Source organism: Mustela lutreola, chromosome 14 (genome assembly GCF_030435805.1).
Source record: "Mustela lutreola isolate mMusLut2 chromosome 14, mMusLut2.pri, whole genome shotgun sequence".
NCBI classification, from domain to species: domain Eukaryota; kingdom Metazoa; phylum Chordata; class Mammalia; order Carnivora; family Mustelidae; genus Mustela; species Mustela lutreola.
Genome location: NC_081303.1, coordinates 420,068 through 438,889, shown reverse-complemented (window position 1 = coordinate 438,889; position 18,822 = coordinate 420,068). Strand labels below are relative to the sequence as shown.

Sequence of the window (18,822 nt, the reverse complement as noted above, 5' to 3'; positions counted from 1 at the left end):
GTGAATTTGATTAGAAATGCACTTGACCAGTCAAAAAGACAGGAATGTGGGGCACCTGGGTGGCTCAGTGGTTAAGCCTCTGCCTTCGGCTCAGGTCATGATCTCGGGGTCCTGGGATCGAGCCCCACATCGGGGTCTCTGCTCAGCAGGAGCCTGCTTCCCCCTCTCTCTCTCTACCTGCCTCTCTGACTACTTGTGATCTCTGTAAAATAAATAAATAAAATCTTTTTTTAAAAAAATGACAGGAATGTAGTTCTTTTTTTCTTTAATTTTTATTTATTTTTTAAATTTCTTTTCAGTGTTCCAGAATTCATTGTTTATGCACCACACCCAGTGCTCCATGTAATCTATGCCCTCCTTAATACCCACCACCGGGCTCACCCAACCCTCACCCTCTTCCCCTCCAAAACCCTTAGATGGTTTCTCAGAGTCCACAGTCTCTCATGGTTCGTCTCCCCCTCCGATTTCCCCCAACTCCCTTCTCCTCTCCATCTCCCCATGTCCTCCGTGTTATTCCTTATGCTCCACTAATAGTGAAACCATATGATAGTTGACTCTCTCTCTGCTTGACTTATTTCACTCAGCATAATCTCTTCCAGTCCTGTCCATGTTGATACAAAAGTTGGGTATTCATCCTTTCTGATGGAGGCATAACACTTCATAGTGTATATGGACCACATCTTCCTTATCCATTCGTCCGTTGAAGGGGATCTTGGTTCTTTCCACAGTTTGGAGATTGTGGCCATTGGTGCTATGAACATGGGGGTACAGATGGCCCTTCTTTTCACTACATCTGTATCTTTGGGGTAAATACCCAGTAGTGCAATTGCAGGATCATAGGGAAGCTCTATTTTTAATTTCTTGAGGAACCTCCACACTGTTCTCCAAAGTGGTTGCACCAACTTCCATTCCCACCAGCAGTGTAAGAGGGTTCCCCTTTCTCCACGTCCTCTCCAACACACATTGTTTACTGTCTTGTTAATTTTGGCCAGGGAATGTAATTCTTCAAACAAAAATCTACCTCACAAAAATCCCTAAAGTTCTGAATGCAGAGTTGATAAATTTCATAGTCCTGGTTAAAGCCATAATCATTATTGATCAAAATTGGGTGTTTGCTTATTCAGGAGATACGTGGCTTTATGATATCCTACTAACTATTGCCTAATTTTAGCCACCCTCTACTAGGTCAGAGAATTATGAAAACTACTTTGGGGTCATGTCCATCTCCCCAACCCTTGCCCCACATGTCCAGATGGAGAACCTGAACCAACCAGTCCATGTAGGAGATAAGCCACTGGGACTGGTGGGGGAGGGGAGGGCAGTGCCAGCCAATCGGAAGCATGGTCAGTGGGCATGAAACAATGAGCTTCTGAGGAGGGTGTGGCCTGGAAAACGGCTTTTAGACAAAACTGTCATTTTATGGGCCATCCACAGACATGGCACTTCTGCTGTCTTCAGAATAATGTCACCCAGGTCTCTTTCTGTTTTCTGCACTCCTGAAAGATCCAGTACCTGATCTAGGCTCTGGCTTTCCCTCTGCCTTGAAGAAAGAGGAGGTATGTGGAGTCTCAGTAGGAAGAGCAGCTGCACAGGTGAAGGTGAGGTCAGCCCTCTGGGGAGAAGCCAGCTGGCTGCTGGCGTTAGAGGAAAGTGGGAGTCCTTGGCTAGGAACCCTAGATAGACAGATGTAAATCTCTCTGTGTCAGTCTTTGAAGTGAGGTTAGAACCTGAAATCTTAAATGTTGCCTCATCTTACGTATCTTGGATGCTCTGTTTTTCTGGCTTGCCGTCTTCATTTACCAATGTCCCCAACTTCTCCCATGATGGCTTCCTTCTTATTGGTCCTCCAATAGCAGATGTGTACCGTGTGAGGCGGCGTGGTAGGAAACAAGGCCGTGTAGAGTATGGTCTCTAAAACAGGAGTTTACAACTCTCAGGAAGACAGCAGGTCAATAGATAAGTAAGGATATTTACATAGAAAATAAGGCACATCCATTTACAGATACTAAATGTCCTTATAACTCAGAGGAAAAGTTCCCTTGGCTCGAGTGGTCTGCAGGTTTTCCTGACACGACATTATCCCTTTAAGTTCAGAGTATCTCCTCTTTGGGCTCTTGTAAAACCTGATTTTACATGGTGATAACAACAGGATGAAAGCTGAAATCCATTAGAAGTTTCTAGAAGAGATACTTAAAGAAACCATAATGGATCTAACTGATCTTGAATTTCGTTTTCATTTTTGGATACTGCTGAGTTTTAAGTAAAATGAAACCACACACTCCTTCCTTCTTTCAGGAAACTCTTTCTTGGTCTGCCTTTGGGGTCTCATCTGCCTGCTGGCTCTTTCCGTCTTCCCAATAGCCTCAGTCCTCAGGGCTTTCAGGCGCGCTCTCTTCTTGACTGTGACTGAGTTGGCCAAATGTTGGATGACCACATGCACTGGAAGTACTCTCAAGTTAGCCTAAGTACCCCCAAGTTGTCATAAAACATGTACAAGTGGGTTGTAGCAAGGTTTGGCAGAAAGAAGAACATGAATGTTCAGATCCCACCAAACTGGGCTTCCAGCTGTGTGGCCTAAAGCAGATTAATCTCTCTGAACCTCAGTTTCTCTGTCTATGGAATGGGGCTGGGGCCTGCATCACAGTGCTGTTTTGAGGCAACCTATGTAAAATGCTGCACATGAAGAGGTCTTAGTAAATTGAAATGTATGTGTCACATGTAAATATTCATCTACTCTTCTAAAATAGAAAGTTTCTGTTGCCATTTTATGAGTGTTCCTAAGACAGACTCAGGTCTTCGTCCCGGATGTCTGTGCCTCTTCAGCTCATGGACAAATCATTTTCTTTTTTTTTTTTTTTTAAGATTTTGTTTATTTGACAGAGAGAGACAGCGAGAGAGAGAACACACAATCTGGGGGAGTGGGAGAGGGAGAACAGGCTTCCCACCGAGCAGGGAGTCTGATGTGGGGCTCGATCCCAGGACCCTTGCCTCATGACTGGAGCCGAAGGCAGATGCCCAACGACTGAGCCACCCAGGCGCCCCGACAAATTATTTTATTGCTCTAGTTTCCCTCATACATTTGTCATCTTAGTGGCCAAATGCATCTGCTTTCCTTGCCTAGTAGTCGTAAACTTAAAAAAAAAAAAAAAAAAAAAAAAAAAACTACAAGTACCTGGGCAGCTCAGTGGGTTAAGCCTCTGCCTTCGGCTCAGGTCATGATCTCAGGGTCTTAGGATCGAGTCCCGCATCAGGCTCTCTGCTCCGCGGGAACCTGCTTCCCCCTCTCTCTGCCTGCCTCTCTGCCTACTTGTGATCTCTGTCTCTGTCAAATAAATAAATAAAATATATTTTTTTAAAACTGTCTAAGTTCTCAGATCACCTTATTTAAAAGAATGGAATCTTAGCTATCATCTTTCCATTAAATGTAAGAATCACTACAACCTTGCGGGCAAGACAGCTATGCCCTTCCCAAGGAAAGCTAGTGCTTCCTACACTGCCTAGTTGGGGAGTTTACATGTTAAGTTTGCCAGCATTGACCCTGGCTCCTCCTTTTGGAGCAACAAAAAATAAATCTAACCCACTTTCCACACGGTGTTCAAACCAAAGCGAGGCAGCCCGCACTGCGTACTTGCGGAGGGGGTGGTATTGGCCGGAACCGACAGGCTGGGGCAGGTTGCTGAAGAAGATGGAACATTTGGAATATATGTATATCTAAAAATTATGCAGCGTTCATTTAAGACTTAAGCTCAGCTGGATGTCCTGTGTCTTGTGGGTGACCAGTGACCACCTGCTCACTCTGGTTGTCTCGCAAATGGTAGCCGCAGAGAAAACGGTTGAGCAGTCCATGAGCGGTGGCCACAGAGGGAACGGAGCGCCAGCCCCCTGGCTTCTCTTCCAGCCCCCCTCGGTGCTGTGGCTGCTCCACACACCTGTGCTGCCCTCTCGGAGCGTCGCGGCCGTGCGGTCAGGGTCACCCGTGCTTTGACAGATGGACACTCTGCTGAGGAAACATCTCCAGCCTTCACTCCTCAACCCTCTTGTGAACTTCGTTCTCGCTCGGCCACACTCAGTCCCTGCCTGAGGGCGAAAGCAGAGGGATTCGTGTGTGCAAAGTGGGGGCCTGCGTTAGACTTTGCACAGGGACCTGTGTCTCTTTGTTTCCTCACAACATTTCCAAATATTTGAAGATAACCGGCATTTCACCCGAATGTCATCATCTCCTGACAACATTTCCAATCTCTCCCATCATTCATTATTGACCTTTAAACAAAGGGGGCAGAACTAACCAGTGCTCCAAGCAGATTTGAACATGACTCATGTCCCTTAACAGGTTTCATAGTAGCCCAAGTGCCAAAAAGCATATGAGAAGGTGCTTAATATCATGAGTACCACCAAGGAGACATACAGACACACACACTCACCTGCCAAGATGGCTGAAACTGTGAAAGACTCAGTGTCGGCCAGGACACAGAGCTTCTGAAGTCTGATATCTTGCTTGTGGGCACACATTGGTACAAGCAGTTTGGAAGACTGGCAGGATCCACTCAAGTTCAATATATGTGTGTCCTGTGACCCACCAACTCTACCCCTAAGTAGATGCCCAAGCACAGTGCACACATGTACAGCAGTGTTCTTAACAGCATTATTTCTAGTAGCCTAAGACTGAGAACAGCCAAAAGGTCAGCAGTACAGTGGATAAGTACTCATGGTGTAATCAATTGGTGGAGTACTAGACAGCACTGAAAAGGAAGGTTCTTGATATACATACAACACGGATGAATATCACCAACATTAGAGAAAAAGTATATATAGTATGATTCCATTTATGTAAACTTTAAAAACTGATAAAGGTCACCTATGGTGTTAGAAGTAAAGAGAAGGGCAGGGCGCCTGGGGGGGCGCATTGACCTCAGTCTGCCTTCAGCTCGGGTCATGATCCCGGGGTGCCAGCATCGAGCCCCTGCATTGGGCTCCCTTCTCAGCAGGGATCCTGCTTCTCCCTCCCCCACTCCCCCTGCTTGTGTTCCCTCTTTTGGTGTCTGTCTCTCTCTGCCAAATAAGTAAAAATCTTAAAAAAAGAAAAGAAGGGGTTACCTTGGGGAAGAAGAGTGGGGGTGTGCCTGGGCCATGACATGAAAGGAGCTTCCGTAGTGCTGGTAATGTTCTCTTTCTTGATATCAGTAGCAACTACATGGTGGTTCACTTTATAATAATTCATAAAACTGTATACTTATGAATTATTCATTTTCCTATGATATGCTTTAATAAAAGTGTTTTTTAAAAGATAGCATGGGGGGGCGCCTGGGTGGCTCAGTGGGCAGCTCAGTGAGTTAAAGCCTCTGCCTTCAGCTCAGGTCATGATCTCAGGGTCCTGGGATCGAGTCCTGCATCGGGCTCTCTGCTCAGCAGGAAGACTGCTTCCCCCTCTCTCTCTGCCTGCCTCTCTGCCTACTTGTGATCTCTGTCTGTCAAATAAATAAATTTAAAAATCTTTAAAAATATATATATATAAGATAGCATGGAATTTGCAGTAAATCTAGTTTAGCACACCATATGCTAATGCATTTGATTTCATTAAAATTCTACATATAGAACTTCGCCTTTGTTCTTCTGAAATTTTATTATTATTTCAGTCAATTAAGATATTTTAAGATCTTGGGGCGCCTGGGTGTCTGTCTCATTTGGTTAAACGTCTGCCCTTGGCTCAGGTCTTGATCCCAGGGTCCTGGGATCCAGCCCCACATCAAGGTCCCTGCTGAGCGGGAAGCCTGCTTCTCCTTCGGCCTGCCACTCCCCTTGCTTGTGCACTTTCTCTCTCTCTCTCTCTCTCTCTGTCAGATAAATAAATAAAATCTTTTTAGGATCCTGATTCTGTATTCAGGACATTGACTTTTTCTCTAGTTGTATCTTTAAGGCCTCTGGCCTGCCCATGGAGGCTTCCTTCTGAGTGGACTATAGAACATGAATCAATAGCCTTTAGGTAAGATTGTTGACTACGTTAACAGATATAACTATGTTTTTATCACCTAAACTTTAGTATCTTACCCACAAGGATGTGGGAAATTGGCTAAATGCCTTGCTAAAGTTGAGATATGTTTTATCTACAGTATTCTCTTGATGCAAAAGTTTAATAACTCTTCAAAAAAGGAGATCACTTCGCTCATAGCTTTGAGTCTGGTTCCTTTCAACCACCTCTTGCTGATCTAAGTGCTCACCTACCAGCACATATCTGAATTATTACAAATATTCCCACTCTGTCTCCCACTGCACACCATAAAATTGTACTTTCACACTTACGGGAAATCATGCTCACATAATTTTCTTTGGCCAGTGTCCTGTGAGTGGAAGAGAAATATGTCGCTTCCGAGAGGACACGTTAAGAATTAGTCTGCCCTTGGGGCGCCTGGATGGCTCAGTGGGTTAAAGCCTCTGCCTTTGGCTCAGGTCACGATCTCAGGGTCCTAGGATCAAGCCCCGCGTAGGGTAAATAAACACAATCTTTAAAAAACAAACAAAACTGTTTAAATTTAAAAAAAAAAAAAAAAAAGAAGAAGAATGAATCTTCTTCAGCAAATCCTCATCTTGCTGTCCGGAAGGTCCCAGAGTGAAGGCAGTAACAGAGCAAAGCCTCAGACGACCTACGACAGACAAGGGAGAAACGAACAGGAAATAGGCCTTTGTTATTTCAAGCCACTGTCATTTTGGAGTATTTGTTAATGGAGCAAAGCCAGCTTCTGCTGATGGATACATTGTATTTACCAGTCCGAGTGCTCTGTAGCCTCATCTCTGGAAATGCAGGAAAGAAAGTGGCCATCTCCAGTTTTCCTCTCTTGTTCTCACAATTGCATCGGTTCATCCTTCGTGTCTGTGTGCATAGGTTCCCCGGGGCTGGCTACTCGGGTTTATTTGAAGTGACTGGATGCTTTATTTCTACCTTCTTAGCTTGGAGTTCAGTTCTTTCTCAGCAATCTCTGTTGTGCTTTTCAGTTCTCCACTGTGAAGACAGCAGAAATGTTGTCCTTATTCCTCTTGTAATAATTTCTTTGCTTTTAATAAAGCCTAAAACTCCCTCTAAGTTCTCTTAACCTCTGCATTTTCCCTGCGTTCCAGCTCATTCTGGGGGTTCTGTGCTCTGCGCCCCCCTGTAAGTTCATGTGACACGTTCCAAATGCGCGATCTGCAATTATTTATTTATTTGATTCTCTATTAGCTGTTCTTAGACATGCTATGGTTTTTATTGAATTTTTAAATGCTGCCCCCCCTCTTTTTTTAAACCTAAGGTGCACATATCTCTATCTTTTATTCACTTCTTAATATTTGAGTTTGCCAGGGCTTTTCCTTTCAAAGGTTATTCAATACTTAATATTTAGTACTCAATTTTAGAGGTTTCTCTACATTTTAGACTTTGCTAAATATACTAGTTTCCCTTTTTTTTTCTTAAATGTTTTTCTTAAGCCTATGATAGATGTTATGTATCTCACTTTTTCCTTCCAATGTTCTCACATACCCCAGTATGACCTGTGTCTGGTTGAAATTACCAACCAGTTCCTCCCTGACAATCAGGAACAGTTCCTTTTTTTTTTTTTTTCCTTTTAATGCTCTTAAGATCTCTATCACTGAGGTACCTGTGGGGCTCAGTGGGTTAAGCCTCTGCCTTCGGCTTGGGTCATGATCCCAGCATCCTGGGATCGAGCCCCACATAGGGCTCTCTGCTTGGCAGGGAGCCTGCTTCCTCCTCTCTCTCTGCCTCTCTGCCTACTTGTGATCTCTGTCTGTCAAATAAATAAATAAAATGTTTTAAAAAAAAGAAGATCTGTATCACTTCTTCCAGGAACTTGGATTGCTCCGAAAATGTTGGGTATGCCATTTCTGTTCACGGGGATAGAGCATGATTTTTACAGCATTCAGGCATGAACATTTAATCGACCCCAACAGCTTAAAAGAAGGCATTAGGAAATTCTGGTTTTTCTTAGAACTAACTGGGCAGTAAATTAAAATTTCAACATTTGCCTTTTAACTTTCAGTTTAAAGCCCTACGCACACTCATCCCTTTGAATTCGTTCCCTCTCGTAATTTAAGACTGTACCTTAATACACACTTACTTGCTAGTGTGTGATACGGTGCTTTGCTTCTCACCTTTATGTAAATGTTCACCCACGTAAACCCACATCGGCGCTTCTCTTTTTTAATTTTCAAAAATGAGGAAGACGGATGAGGACCAAAGGGAGGGAGAGAGGACGATGAACCATGAGGACAGAATCCCAAGGAGCGGAGACGGAGTGACTAGTGCCCCTGTCTCCTCAGCTTTTCTTTGTAGAAGGTCTACTTGAGGACAGTTTGCTGTGACCACAGATTCCTGAACGTTTGCCCTGAACATGAGCTCCAGAAGAGAAGAATCACAGGACCGAGCCATTGTCCGGATAGCGGCTCACTTACCGGACCTCATCGTCTACGGAGACTTCTCTCCAGAGCGACCCTCTGTGGATTATTTTGATGGAGTCCTGATGTTTGTCGATATTTCAGGCAAGCACAGAGGGAATCTTTGATGTGGGTGAGCACCCCGGGCTTGCCGGCACCGTGCAGTGCCTTCTTTGAGTCTCCACACTGTTAGAGGAGGTGTTCCTGTGGGGAAGACCGGAGGGAGGAGGGATAGCCTGTGTGCTGGCCCTTGCGTCTTCCCTTCCCCGGCAGGTCCAGTCATGGGCAAACCTTTGAGATGCCCCAGGCCCAGGCCTGGAACTTCAGGCTCCGTGTCTCTGCCCAGTTTCATGGAGGCCAGCTCCCCAGCCCCACGCACAGCCCAGGCACACTTGACCTCCGCAGGTGTTGTTTACGTCTTAGCAGTACACGTGTCACCTCTTCAGACATGTTTCCGTTTCCTGTGTTTTCATTACGATGGAATGGAAGTTCTACCCGGTTAGAAGAATCGCAGTCATCCCCGCACAGGCTGGGAAATCTGGAGGGCAGACATAGCGGGCCTCATTTCCTGACCCCTAAAATAATAAGCGTCGATGGGAGGCCCCATGGTTGACCTGGACCAGCCGAAGGCCGTGGAGAAGAAACCATGCCCGTTCTTCAAAGCTAGGGCTCAGTGCTCTCCAGTGACTTCCTCTTTCCCTGGCTGTTTGGTTCCTCCAAGCGGCAGAGGAAATGAGGCGGACGTTTGTTACAGGGTTCACCGCCATGACTGAGAAGTTCAGCACGGCCATGTACATGGACCGAGGGGCCGAGCAGCTGGTGGAGATCCTCAACCACTACATCAGCGCAATAGTGGAGAGTGAGTGCCCCTGGGCTTCCGACCTGAGTATGTCTCCTTGACCGTCTTCCTGTACTTCTTGGTTATCACCCGATAGAATGCGATCTTTGTTTTCCTCATGAAATGTGTAAGAAACCAGTCTTTCTTGAAATACAATACAGCGTGAGGGAAGGAAAGTAATCACACCTCACTAACGCAGACTGTTTAAGGGAGAGAGGGTTTGCACCAGTTGAAAGACAGACTCTGAGGTTCCCTTTAAAGAACTTCGGTTATATTCAGTGACTCGAAAAAGCAAGCGTCGCCACAACCTAGATGTCGTCATGACGAAAACAAGCGAGTTTTACTAACTCATTAGTGCTCTGTCTTCTAATGACGAACTCAGAGGCACAACTGACTTTTCAACCTCCGCCTACCATCTTGTTTGTAACCTTAATTTGAACTATTCATGAAGAAAAATATTTACTCTGTTAAGGTAAACTCAGGGTCTAGTCTTTCATCGGGCTGATGGGCTAACGTCACACGCCAGACACAAGTTAATGCTTCTTAAAAGCAGAAACTGTCTAATTCCTGTTTGTGTCCCACTCAGCACAACAGAGCTCAACAGATTTGTGAGGCATAAATAAGAGCAAAAAACGCCCACTTCAGTCGTAAAGCCTAAAGGAAAGGGAGGTTGGTAATAAAACCCGAGCTGACCGTCGTGGTTTCCCAGTTCCCTGATTCTCACTTCCGTGGAATCCGCCCCGCGTCCACTCACGCCCCCGCCGAAGACGTGTCCTGATGCGTCAAGAGCGTCCCGCTGTCATGGGCGCAGGTCGCTGCTGCAGGCCTCCCGGGAAATCCCAGCTTCTCTCCTGCCTCTTCCCATTCGCGGGAACAGAGCACGCGCCCGGCTAGTGCTGTGCGCTGCGCTCTGTCACGCTCAGCGGGCGTGAGTGACGTGTGTGACGCTTCTCTAGGATAAGTTTAGTCTCCGAACTGATCTCTTGACTGAATTTCTATTCCATGGATGAAGATGAAGAAATTGGAGTTTAATTTACCTTTTCTTCTTTTCTCAGAAGTGCTAATTTTTGGAGGAGACATCTTAAAATTTGCAGGTAGGGGGGCTCGCTGAGGTGGGGGGAGGGAGGAGTGCGGGGGTGCCTGGGCCGCAACGGAGGCGGCACCTCGGAGAAGGCTGGGGCTGGCTGGAGGCATGTTCGAGGAGTGAGTGTCCGGACAGATTTCCGACAAAACAGGTCCCCGCCCGGGCAGCTCCGAAGCCTTCGGGTGTGTCTGTCCCTTCAAGGTGACGCGCTGCTGGCCTTGTGGAAGGTGGAGCGGAGGCAGCTGGAGAACATCATCACGGTGGTGGTCAAGTGCAGCCTGGAGATCCATGGGCTGTTTGAGACGCAGGAGGCTGAAGAAGGCCTGGACGTGCGCGTCAAGATTGGTGAGGCCCGAGAACGGAGAGTCGCCCCCGCCTTCTGGAAGCGGGTCCCCACGCCCAGGCATCTCTCCCTGAGCGGAAACCCAGAATGTTGTGGAGCGCAGGGGCTCAGCCCACCCGTCGCGTCTTGGACTCTGGAATTAGGCTAACCAGGAGTGGGGGCTCCCTCCCCAGCAGTTAAGCCTTGGGCGAACCCTGAGGAACTTGGTCTCATGCTGACAGCCTCCTCGCAGGCCTTACAAACTCGGGAGCGTGAGCTCCGCGGGTAGCGCCGGGCCCATGCTAAGCACCCTGCAAACTAACCCGTGTTCTGCGGTTGCTGCTGTTACTGTGGCTGACACAACCGTGGCTCACCTCAGCCCTCACAGAGAGCGTCTCGCACGTGTGTCGTTTCTGTCTTCTGTGGCTCTGGTACCAAAGGGGTGGGGCCCGGACTGTCAAAATACCTCCTCCTTGTCCCCAACCTTTCCCCTCTGGCTGGTGCCTCACATTCAACCCTGAGGGTGTCTTTTTAGTCAAAGCCGCAGCCTCAGAAAATGCGGACCCTCTCCAAAAGGAGTTACTAAAGTTGTTCTCTGTTGCTCCGTAGTACAAATAGATTCAAAAGGGGATAAAATAACTTGGGGACTGAGAGGGCCATGTAGAGCGAGAGGCGTCACCAGAAGGTGAAAACCAGTAGCTGAGTTTCTAGCTCGGGAGGAAGAAGAGTTTCGGAAGGTCTGGGCCGGCAGACGCATCCGATGACCCCCGTCAAGTCCCAGAAACGGCATCTGTTCTGAGGTAGGACCGTCACACGAGATTCGGACTGTGCCGGGGACTGACCCAGAAACTTCCTGTGCTTGCCCCTCGCCAGGGCTGGCCGCCGGCCACATCACCATGCTGGTCTTCGGAGACGAAACGCGCAACTATTTTCTGGTGATCGGGCAGGCGGTGGAGGACGTGCGCCTGGCACAGAACATGGCACAGATGAACGACGTCATCCTGTCACCGAACTGCTGGCAGCTTTGCGACCGGAGCATGATCGAAATTGAGAGGATCCCGGATCAGAGGGCTGTTAAGGTAGGTGCGATGCGGCCGCTTCCAGAAGGTTCTGTCAGTCTGTGCCGGGAAGCCACTGGGAAGGCAGGTCCTGCGAGGCTCCTGGGCGGGAGCCTGAGTGAGGCTGACAGGCTCTCGTCCAGGAGCCACAGCCGGGCGTTCAAGAGGAGGAGATTAGGCTTCTCTGCTACCTGAGGAGGTGGACTTTCGGGCTTGGAGGCCTTTGGCGGAGCCAGGGCCCTGGGGAAGCAGAGGACGAGTCTCCTGCTCATTCCCCGGGAGCGGAGGCTTGTCGTTTGAGGCTGCCATCGGCCGTCGCTTTCGCGACTCAACACCGTCCGGACTCAGGAAGGGATCACTGTGGGTGAGGACAGGAGGGGCGTGGGGGCAGCCGTCCAGTGCGGGAAGGGACTTTTCCCACAGCCCCGCCCGGCAGCAAGCTCGGCGCCCAGGTCGAGGACGGGCTACAAGCAGGCCTGCCCGTGGGGCGCGGCCAGTCGGAGAACTGGGCTCCGGGCGTGTGCGGCAGGGAGGAGGGCTGAGCCCAGGCAGAACCGGAGTGGACCTCGAGGCCGACGGGAGGTGGAGATCGGGGTAGCCGCCGGCGCAGGCGGGAGGCTCTCCCACGGCGGGCATCAGTGTGCACCCCATACCCAGCCGCCCTCCGCCTGCACCCGGGCCGCGCGACCTTGCCGGCTAACAGGGCCTGACTTCTTGGATCGTTCCTTATACCTTCAGAAACTGTTTGAATCTTCATGACTTTTAGACTCACAGAAAAGTTCAACATTAGTACAGAGTTTCCTCACTCAGCTTCCCCAGAGGTTAACATCTTCCATAACCAGAGTGCAGCGGTCGAGGCCAGAAAACCAACAGCAGCACGACGGTTCGCTGAAAAAAGGCCTCCTGTAGACCTCACTAGTTTCCTACAGGAGGCTCTCGGTGGAACATTCCAGCACTCTATCCCCGATCGCACACTGCGTTTTGGCGTTGTTTTCAGTCTCCTGCAATCGATGGCCATTCTTCAGTGTTTCCTTATTTGACCTTGATACGTAGTAAGAGCATTGACCATCCTGATGAATGTCCCTCCATTTGGTTTTGCCTGATCCTCTCTCGTTCCTGGACTAAGGTTACTCACTTGGGCTGGGAGGCAAGAACACCATAGAGCCGAGGTTGTGTCATTCTCAAGGAACCACAGCACGGGGTTCCCATGGGGTGACTCTTACTGCTGGGGATGCGCCTACTACTTTTTTGGGCATCAGCCCCCTTTGTCCAACTTTATCTTCATGATATAAGAAAGAAATGATAGATGGTTTAACTGGGTCTTATTTACATTAAAATGTTATGAAGGAAAGAAAGAAGAAAGTTTTAAGAGTGGAAAAGTATGCAGGCGAGCCACTAGTGTGGCCTTGTGTGTACACACTGAAGTTTGAGATCTTATGAAATAATCAGAAATATTTTAATGTAATCACATCCAAATGAAAGATTGTTGTTGTCTAAGTATGCAGTTTCTGTTTACCCTGTCCTGGACATTCAGAAGCACACTTCCTTCCTTTTCTGCTGAGAAATTCTATTCAAAGGACCAGACAACCCTTGGAATAACCAAAATCTTCTCTCTTTTTTTCTTTATTTAGGTTAATTTCTTAAAACCACCTTCTACTTTTAATTTTGATGAATTTTTCACAAAGTGTATGACTTTCATGAATTATTATCCTTCTGGTGACCACAAAAGTAAGTACACTCCATGGACAAGAGCCTTTGCCTTTACCAGTGGTCAGTAGGGTCTTAGCAACACCCAGGGCTCTATTATAACTGGCTCTCATTATGGCTCCTGGTCCTCAGCAGCACACAAGAGAGACTTCCTTCCCATTCCTCAGGACGCTGATTCCAAGTACCCTCCTCAGGCCCTGGCAATGACTCCTCCCCCTCATCATCTAAACAGGTGCAGGTCTGCCCCATGATGAAAGGAAAAATAAAACCTCTGTGAACCCTACTTTCCCCTTCTAATTTCACCACCAAAGTTCTCAAGAGTCATCTGTATGTCTGTGCCTCCTCCTCTCTTCTTATTTATTTGTTCACCCGGGAAACTTGCAAGAAAATTGCATGGGCCTGAGGGGCATGTGTTCACCTACTCTAGCGTCTAGAGTAGGTGACATCTAGCTTCTAGCCACTTCTCCCATCTGCTGAGACTGTTGAGATCAAGGCCACCAGTGACCATCAACTTACTGAAGCAGGTAACCTCTCTTCAGGCCTCATCCTAGCTGGTTGGCCTTAAACTACTCTCTTCTTACGGACACGAGTTTCTCCTCTTTCCTTGGGTTCATGAATATTCTTTCTCAGTTTTGCTTTTATACCTTAAGCCACCTGTTTCCACTGCCCTTGCTCCGTCTCCTTCCCGTTCCTTAAATGTTGGTTCCTCCAGGGCTCTGTCCTTGACCCTCTAGTCTTTCCTACCGACCTCTTGGAGATCCGTTCTATTCATCCGTGCTCCTCGTTCCTAGGACTCCCAGAAGACTGAGCCTAGGGTGAGGAAAGGAGAAGCCTCGGGCGCGAAATTTAAGGAGGCACTACTCGTGGTCTTGCTAGTTGCTTGCCTCACATAAGATCCAGCCCTAACTGCCAGAATCCAGCCCAGGCTTTGATCTGATTTCTAGACTCAAAAACCTGCCCATGGGTCATCTCCACTGAATGCCAAACCGGTACTCCAACATTAACATGTTGTTAAAAAATGGTTAAAGTAGGGACGCCTGGGTGGCTCAGTTGGTTAAGCAGCTGCCTTCGGCTCAGGTCATGATCCCGGCGTCCTGGGATCGAGTCCCACATCGGGCTCCTTGCTCCACGGGGAGCCTGCTTCTCCCTCTGACTCTGCCTGCCACTCTGTCTGCCTGTGCTCGCTCTCGCTCTCTCTCTCTCTGACTAAATAAATTAAAAAAAAAAAAAATTAAAAAATTAAAAAAAAAATGGTTAAAGTATATTTAAAAAAAAATGGTTAAAGACAATCTAGGTGACGCAAAAAACAAAACAAAACAAAAAAATGCAAATCCTTCTTTAGGAGACCTGCAAAATGGGGCAGAAGACAGCTTTTATAAGATGAGCAATAAAGAACAAGGAAGCAACAAGTAGAAAATATTCCAGCTGCTTAGGGCCACACGGTCAACCTTGTTTGGGCTGAGAAGCTGGAAGCTGGCTTGGCATTTGGGGATTGGCTGGCTAGATAGACTGCATTTCTGGTCAAGTGGGGCATTTCCAGGGACGTGACAGTACCTGAAGTCTTGGTTTGCTGACATAGCACCACAAGCTTGCGCCTAAGAATTGGTTTCGACCCTGTCTAAGCTCTGAGCTACTCGTCTTTCTCCCATAGTTGTTTCTTCCTGCGCACTGGGACCCCAGGAGCACGTCTGAATCCTCCTCCTTCCCTGCACGGGTCTTAGATATCCTGAACATTACAAAGAGTAGATAATACTTTTACTAAGCTGTAGTATGTCATGGGGCAGGAGGTTGGGCAGGACGGAAACTGTTGCAGAATTGACCAAGAAAGGCCAAGAACCCAAAATCTCCAGAGATGGAGAAGGTCCACGGGACATCCCTTGAGCCATCTCTACCTGATCGCATCTCCTAGGTCTTACTGGTGTCTTCAGTACAGGGCCTCTTCAGGCTTCACTTTGGGCACTGCAGTATCACAATGCAATTCTGATGGTAAGCACCAGGAGTTAGCACAGATTTCACAGGTTACGTGCTCTCCAAGCCCCCTCCCCCCAACCCGGCAACTTTGAACACCAGCAGCAAGCTCTGGGACCCCCAGGCCACTTGAACTTATGACCAACTATCTGTAAATGTAGGGGTTCCCCCAGGGCTCCCAATAATTCACTAGAATGACTCATTGATCTTAGGGAACAGCTAAGTTCACGATTTTAGTTTTATTGTAAAGGATACAAATCTGGACCAGCCAAATCAAGAGACACTTAGGGTAAAATCTGGAGATTCCCAGCCATGAGCTTCTGTGTCCTCAGGGCACATCACCCTTCCTGCATGTCGCTGTGTGATCGCCAACCACAACCAGTCCACCCTGCCTCTGGGGGGTTCAGTTTTTATTGGGGTTTGGCTAAGTAGACGTAACTGATTGACTCCTTGGCCACGTGATGAGACTCACTCTTCAGGCTCGTGGCCCTCGTCAGAGGTCGGAGGTCAGGCTCATACCACACGGCTCGAAGCCCCAAATCTCTCCTCACGCACTTGCCGTTTTTCAGCACAACTGGCCCCATCCTGAGACCCCGTTGGCCAAAACCCAGCTGTGGTCTGTAGGTCCAAGAAGAACAGACAATCCCATCACTTAAGAAATTCCAGAGACTTAGGTACCAAGGTACCAAGAACAAGGACCAGCCAAATTCTTTACTTTCCCGTAGGCACACGTACATCTCTGTCACATTGCCTCTGTGATAACCTAGACCTTTACTTTATTTTATTTAAAGATTTTATTTATTTATTTGACAGAGATCACAAGTAGGCAGAGGCAGGTGGAGAGACAGGGGGGAAGCAGGCTCCCTGCTGAGTAGAGAACCCGATGCGGGGCTCGATCCCAGGACCCTGAGATCATGACCTGAGCCAAAGGCAGAGGCTTTAACCACTGAGCCACCCAGGCGCCTCTAACCTAGACCTTTATAACAACTCCTGCTCCCTTGTCTCTCTCCATAGTCTGTTCCATATCATTTCTTCTTCCTGTTTCTTAAAGATTTATTTAGGGGTGCCTGGGTGGCTCAGTGGATTAAAACCTCTGCCTTCGGCTCAGGTCATGATCTCGGGGTCCTGGGATCAAGCACCACCTCGGGCCTCTGCTCAGCGGGGAGCCTGCTTCCTCCTCTTTCTCTGCCTGCCTCTCTGCCTACTTGTGATCTCTGTCTGTCAAATAAATAAATAAAATCTTTTTAAAAAATTAAAATTAAAAATAAAAATAAATCAAGATTTATTTATTTATTAGAGAGAGAGGTGGAAGGAGGGACAGAGGGAGAGACACTTGAAGCCCACTCCCTGCTGAGCACAGAGCCCTGCACAGGGCTCGATCTTACAACCCATGAGATCACCACCTGAGCAGGAACCAAGAGTAAGGCTCTTACCCAGCCGATGTCCCCATCATCATTTCTTAATCTCCAGTACTCCCAGGGGAGTCCAGCCAGGCTGGAATCTTCACCAGTCCTTTAAAGCACTGTCCTCATTCTTTTTTTTTTTTTTTTTAAGATTTTATTTATTTATTTATTTATTTATTTATTTGGAAGCCCAGTGAGGAAGTGCCTCCAGGAAATTGCCCACGCTTCCTCATTACTTTTTTATTCCCACGTAGTGCCTAGCAGGGTATTTTGAATACAGTAGGCTTGAGATGTATTCAGTGAATGGGCTAAATGGAATTTCCTCCTAAATTTATATCCTTTTCAGACTTCATTCTTGTTTTTCATCTCATGTGTGCGCCATTGTTATCCTATTACGTGCTGAAAACGTTTCGGCACTTTTTCTCCCTTATTTTTTTATTTCTCCGTGCTCATTCCTACCACCACCTGTTACTCTATTCTTTTTTTTTTTTTTTAAAGATTTTATTTATTTATTTGACAGAGAGAAATTACAAGTACACTGAGAGGCAGCCAGAGAGAGAGAGAGAAGGAAGCAGGCTCCCCGCGGAGCAGAGAGCCCGATGCGGGACTCGATCCCAGGACCCTGAGACCATGACCTGAGCCGAAGGCAGCGGCTCAACCCACTGAGCCACCCAGGCGCCCCCCTGTTACTCTATTCTTGAGTATAAAACCGTCAACCTCCATTTTCCCCGATGAGGAAATGGGGGGCCCCTAGGGCAGTGAGGTGACTTGTCCAGATTCACACAACGAGTTGCTATCAAACTGGGAGCGAGAAGCCCAGAGATTCGAAGTCTCCTGAATCTTCCTCCCTCTCCCCTGTCAGCCCCTCCGTCTGTCGTCCTTCTCCCGTCTGTCCATCCGCATCCCCTGTGGCCATGGCTTTAGTTCAGGTCTGAAAGGAAAAGTCTCCCCACATTCCAAAGCATGATGACAAGTGTAACAGGGTTTGGAGCTCCATGTGACAGAATTCGGGGAAACCTGCAACTTCAAAGAATCGCTCATTGGACTTCCTTTGGTTCTCTTTGGCCACGAGGTGTCCCAAAGTCCCTGACTGGACTGTGAAGACCACCACCCAAGGGAACGGGGACAGGGAGACTCCTGTCTCTAGCTCTGCAGAACCACGCTTGCTTTTCTGATCCTGCCCCTCCTTCTGCCCTCTTAGACCTCCTGAGGCTTGCGTGCATGCTGGAGTCCGACCCTGAGCTGGAGATGTCCCTGCAAAAGTATGTGATGGAAAGCATATTGAAGCAGGTATCTGCACATTTGATTCATTGGCTTTTATTATCAGGGATCTTGGACATCAGGAAAGATCGAGAAAACCAGTAGCCAGTAAAATGTTTCATTGAACTAAAAGAAGATGGGGCTGATGTTCTCCATGTATAGGAGATTACAAAATTTGTTCTTCAAATCAGGATATTTTTAAGAGTTAAAGGAGGCATTATTCATAATTACACTCTGACTACAGGCATAAACCAGGACTGTGCATTTTATACAACTGGGCAAATGGGAACTTTTTCCCAGCAAACAAGAACATGTGGCCACCCTTTGTCTAAACGGTAGTGGAAAGAACTCAAATGAATTAGCATATTGCTACACTGTTTCTCTCAGTCACTGACTCACCTCATCTTGAGCTTTGGGAGTTAACAATACAGATAATTATGATGCCCAGAACTACCTTCACCCCCTAAAATTTCCCCTTTTTATTGGCTTAGATCTAGGGTTCCTTAAACGTATTGATTCGTGTGACCCGCAGCACTCACCATAGCCCGGGCCTTCTGCTCTCACGTGTTGATCTTTCACAGTCCTTGCTGGAGAGCTTGATCCCCATTTTATATATGAGAAAGCCAAGACCTGGAAGGATACCAGCAACTTTTCCGAGATTATTAAAGTAAGAGACATAGCTAGGATTTGAACCTTGTTCTGTCCGAATCCTACATTTTTTTGCACAGGCTGTACATCTTCCTGATACATGCCTGTTTTAACCC

At 47.6% G+C, this 18,822-nt stretch overlaps 1 protein-coding gene across 6 annotated transcripts in view; it reads left to right on the top strand.

Annotated features, from left to right (window-relative positions):
- The first annotated feature begins 623 nt into the window (after nt 1–623).
- Nucleotides 624–18,822, top strand: part of ADCY10 (adenylate cyclase 10) — a 69,407-nt gene continuing 51,208 nt past the window's right edge. Inside the window, exons 1-8 of one of the 6 annotated variants that reach the window (XM_059147031.1) lie at nt 624–1,556; nt 8,305–8,523; nt 9,173–9,277; nt 10,312–10,350; nt 10,542–10,685; nt 11,536–11,741; nt 13,352–13,448; nt 18,000–18,088. In XM_059147031.1, the coding sequence (XP_059003014.1) occupies nt 8,376–8,523; nt 9,173–9,277; nt 10,312–10,350; nt 10,542–10,685; nt 11,536–11,741; nt 13,352–13,448; nt 18,000–18,088 (828 nt within the window). In that variant the 5' untranslated portion in view covers nt 624–1,556; nt 8,305–8,375. Of the gene's footprint in view, nt 1,599–8,304; nt 8,524–9,172; nt 9,278–10,311; nt 10,351–10,541; nt 10,686–11,535; nt 11,742–13,351; nt 13,449–17,999; nt 18,089–18,822 lie in introns of all 6 variants that reach the window. The other 5 variants (XM_059147029.1, XM_059147028.1, XM_059147026.1 and 2 more) reach the window with 5 other exon arrangements.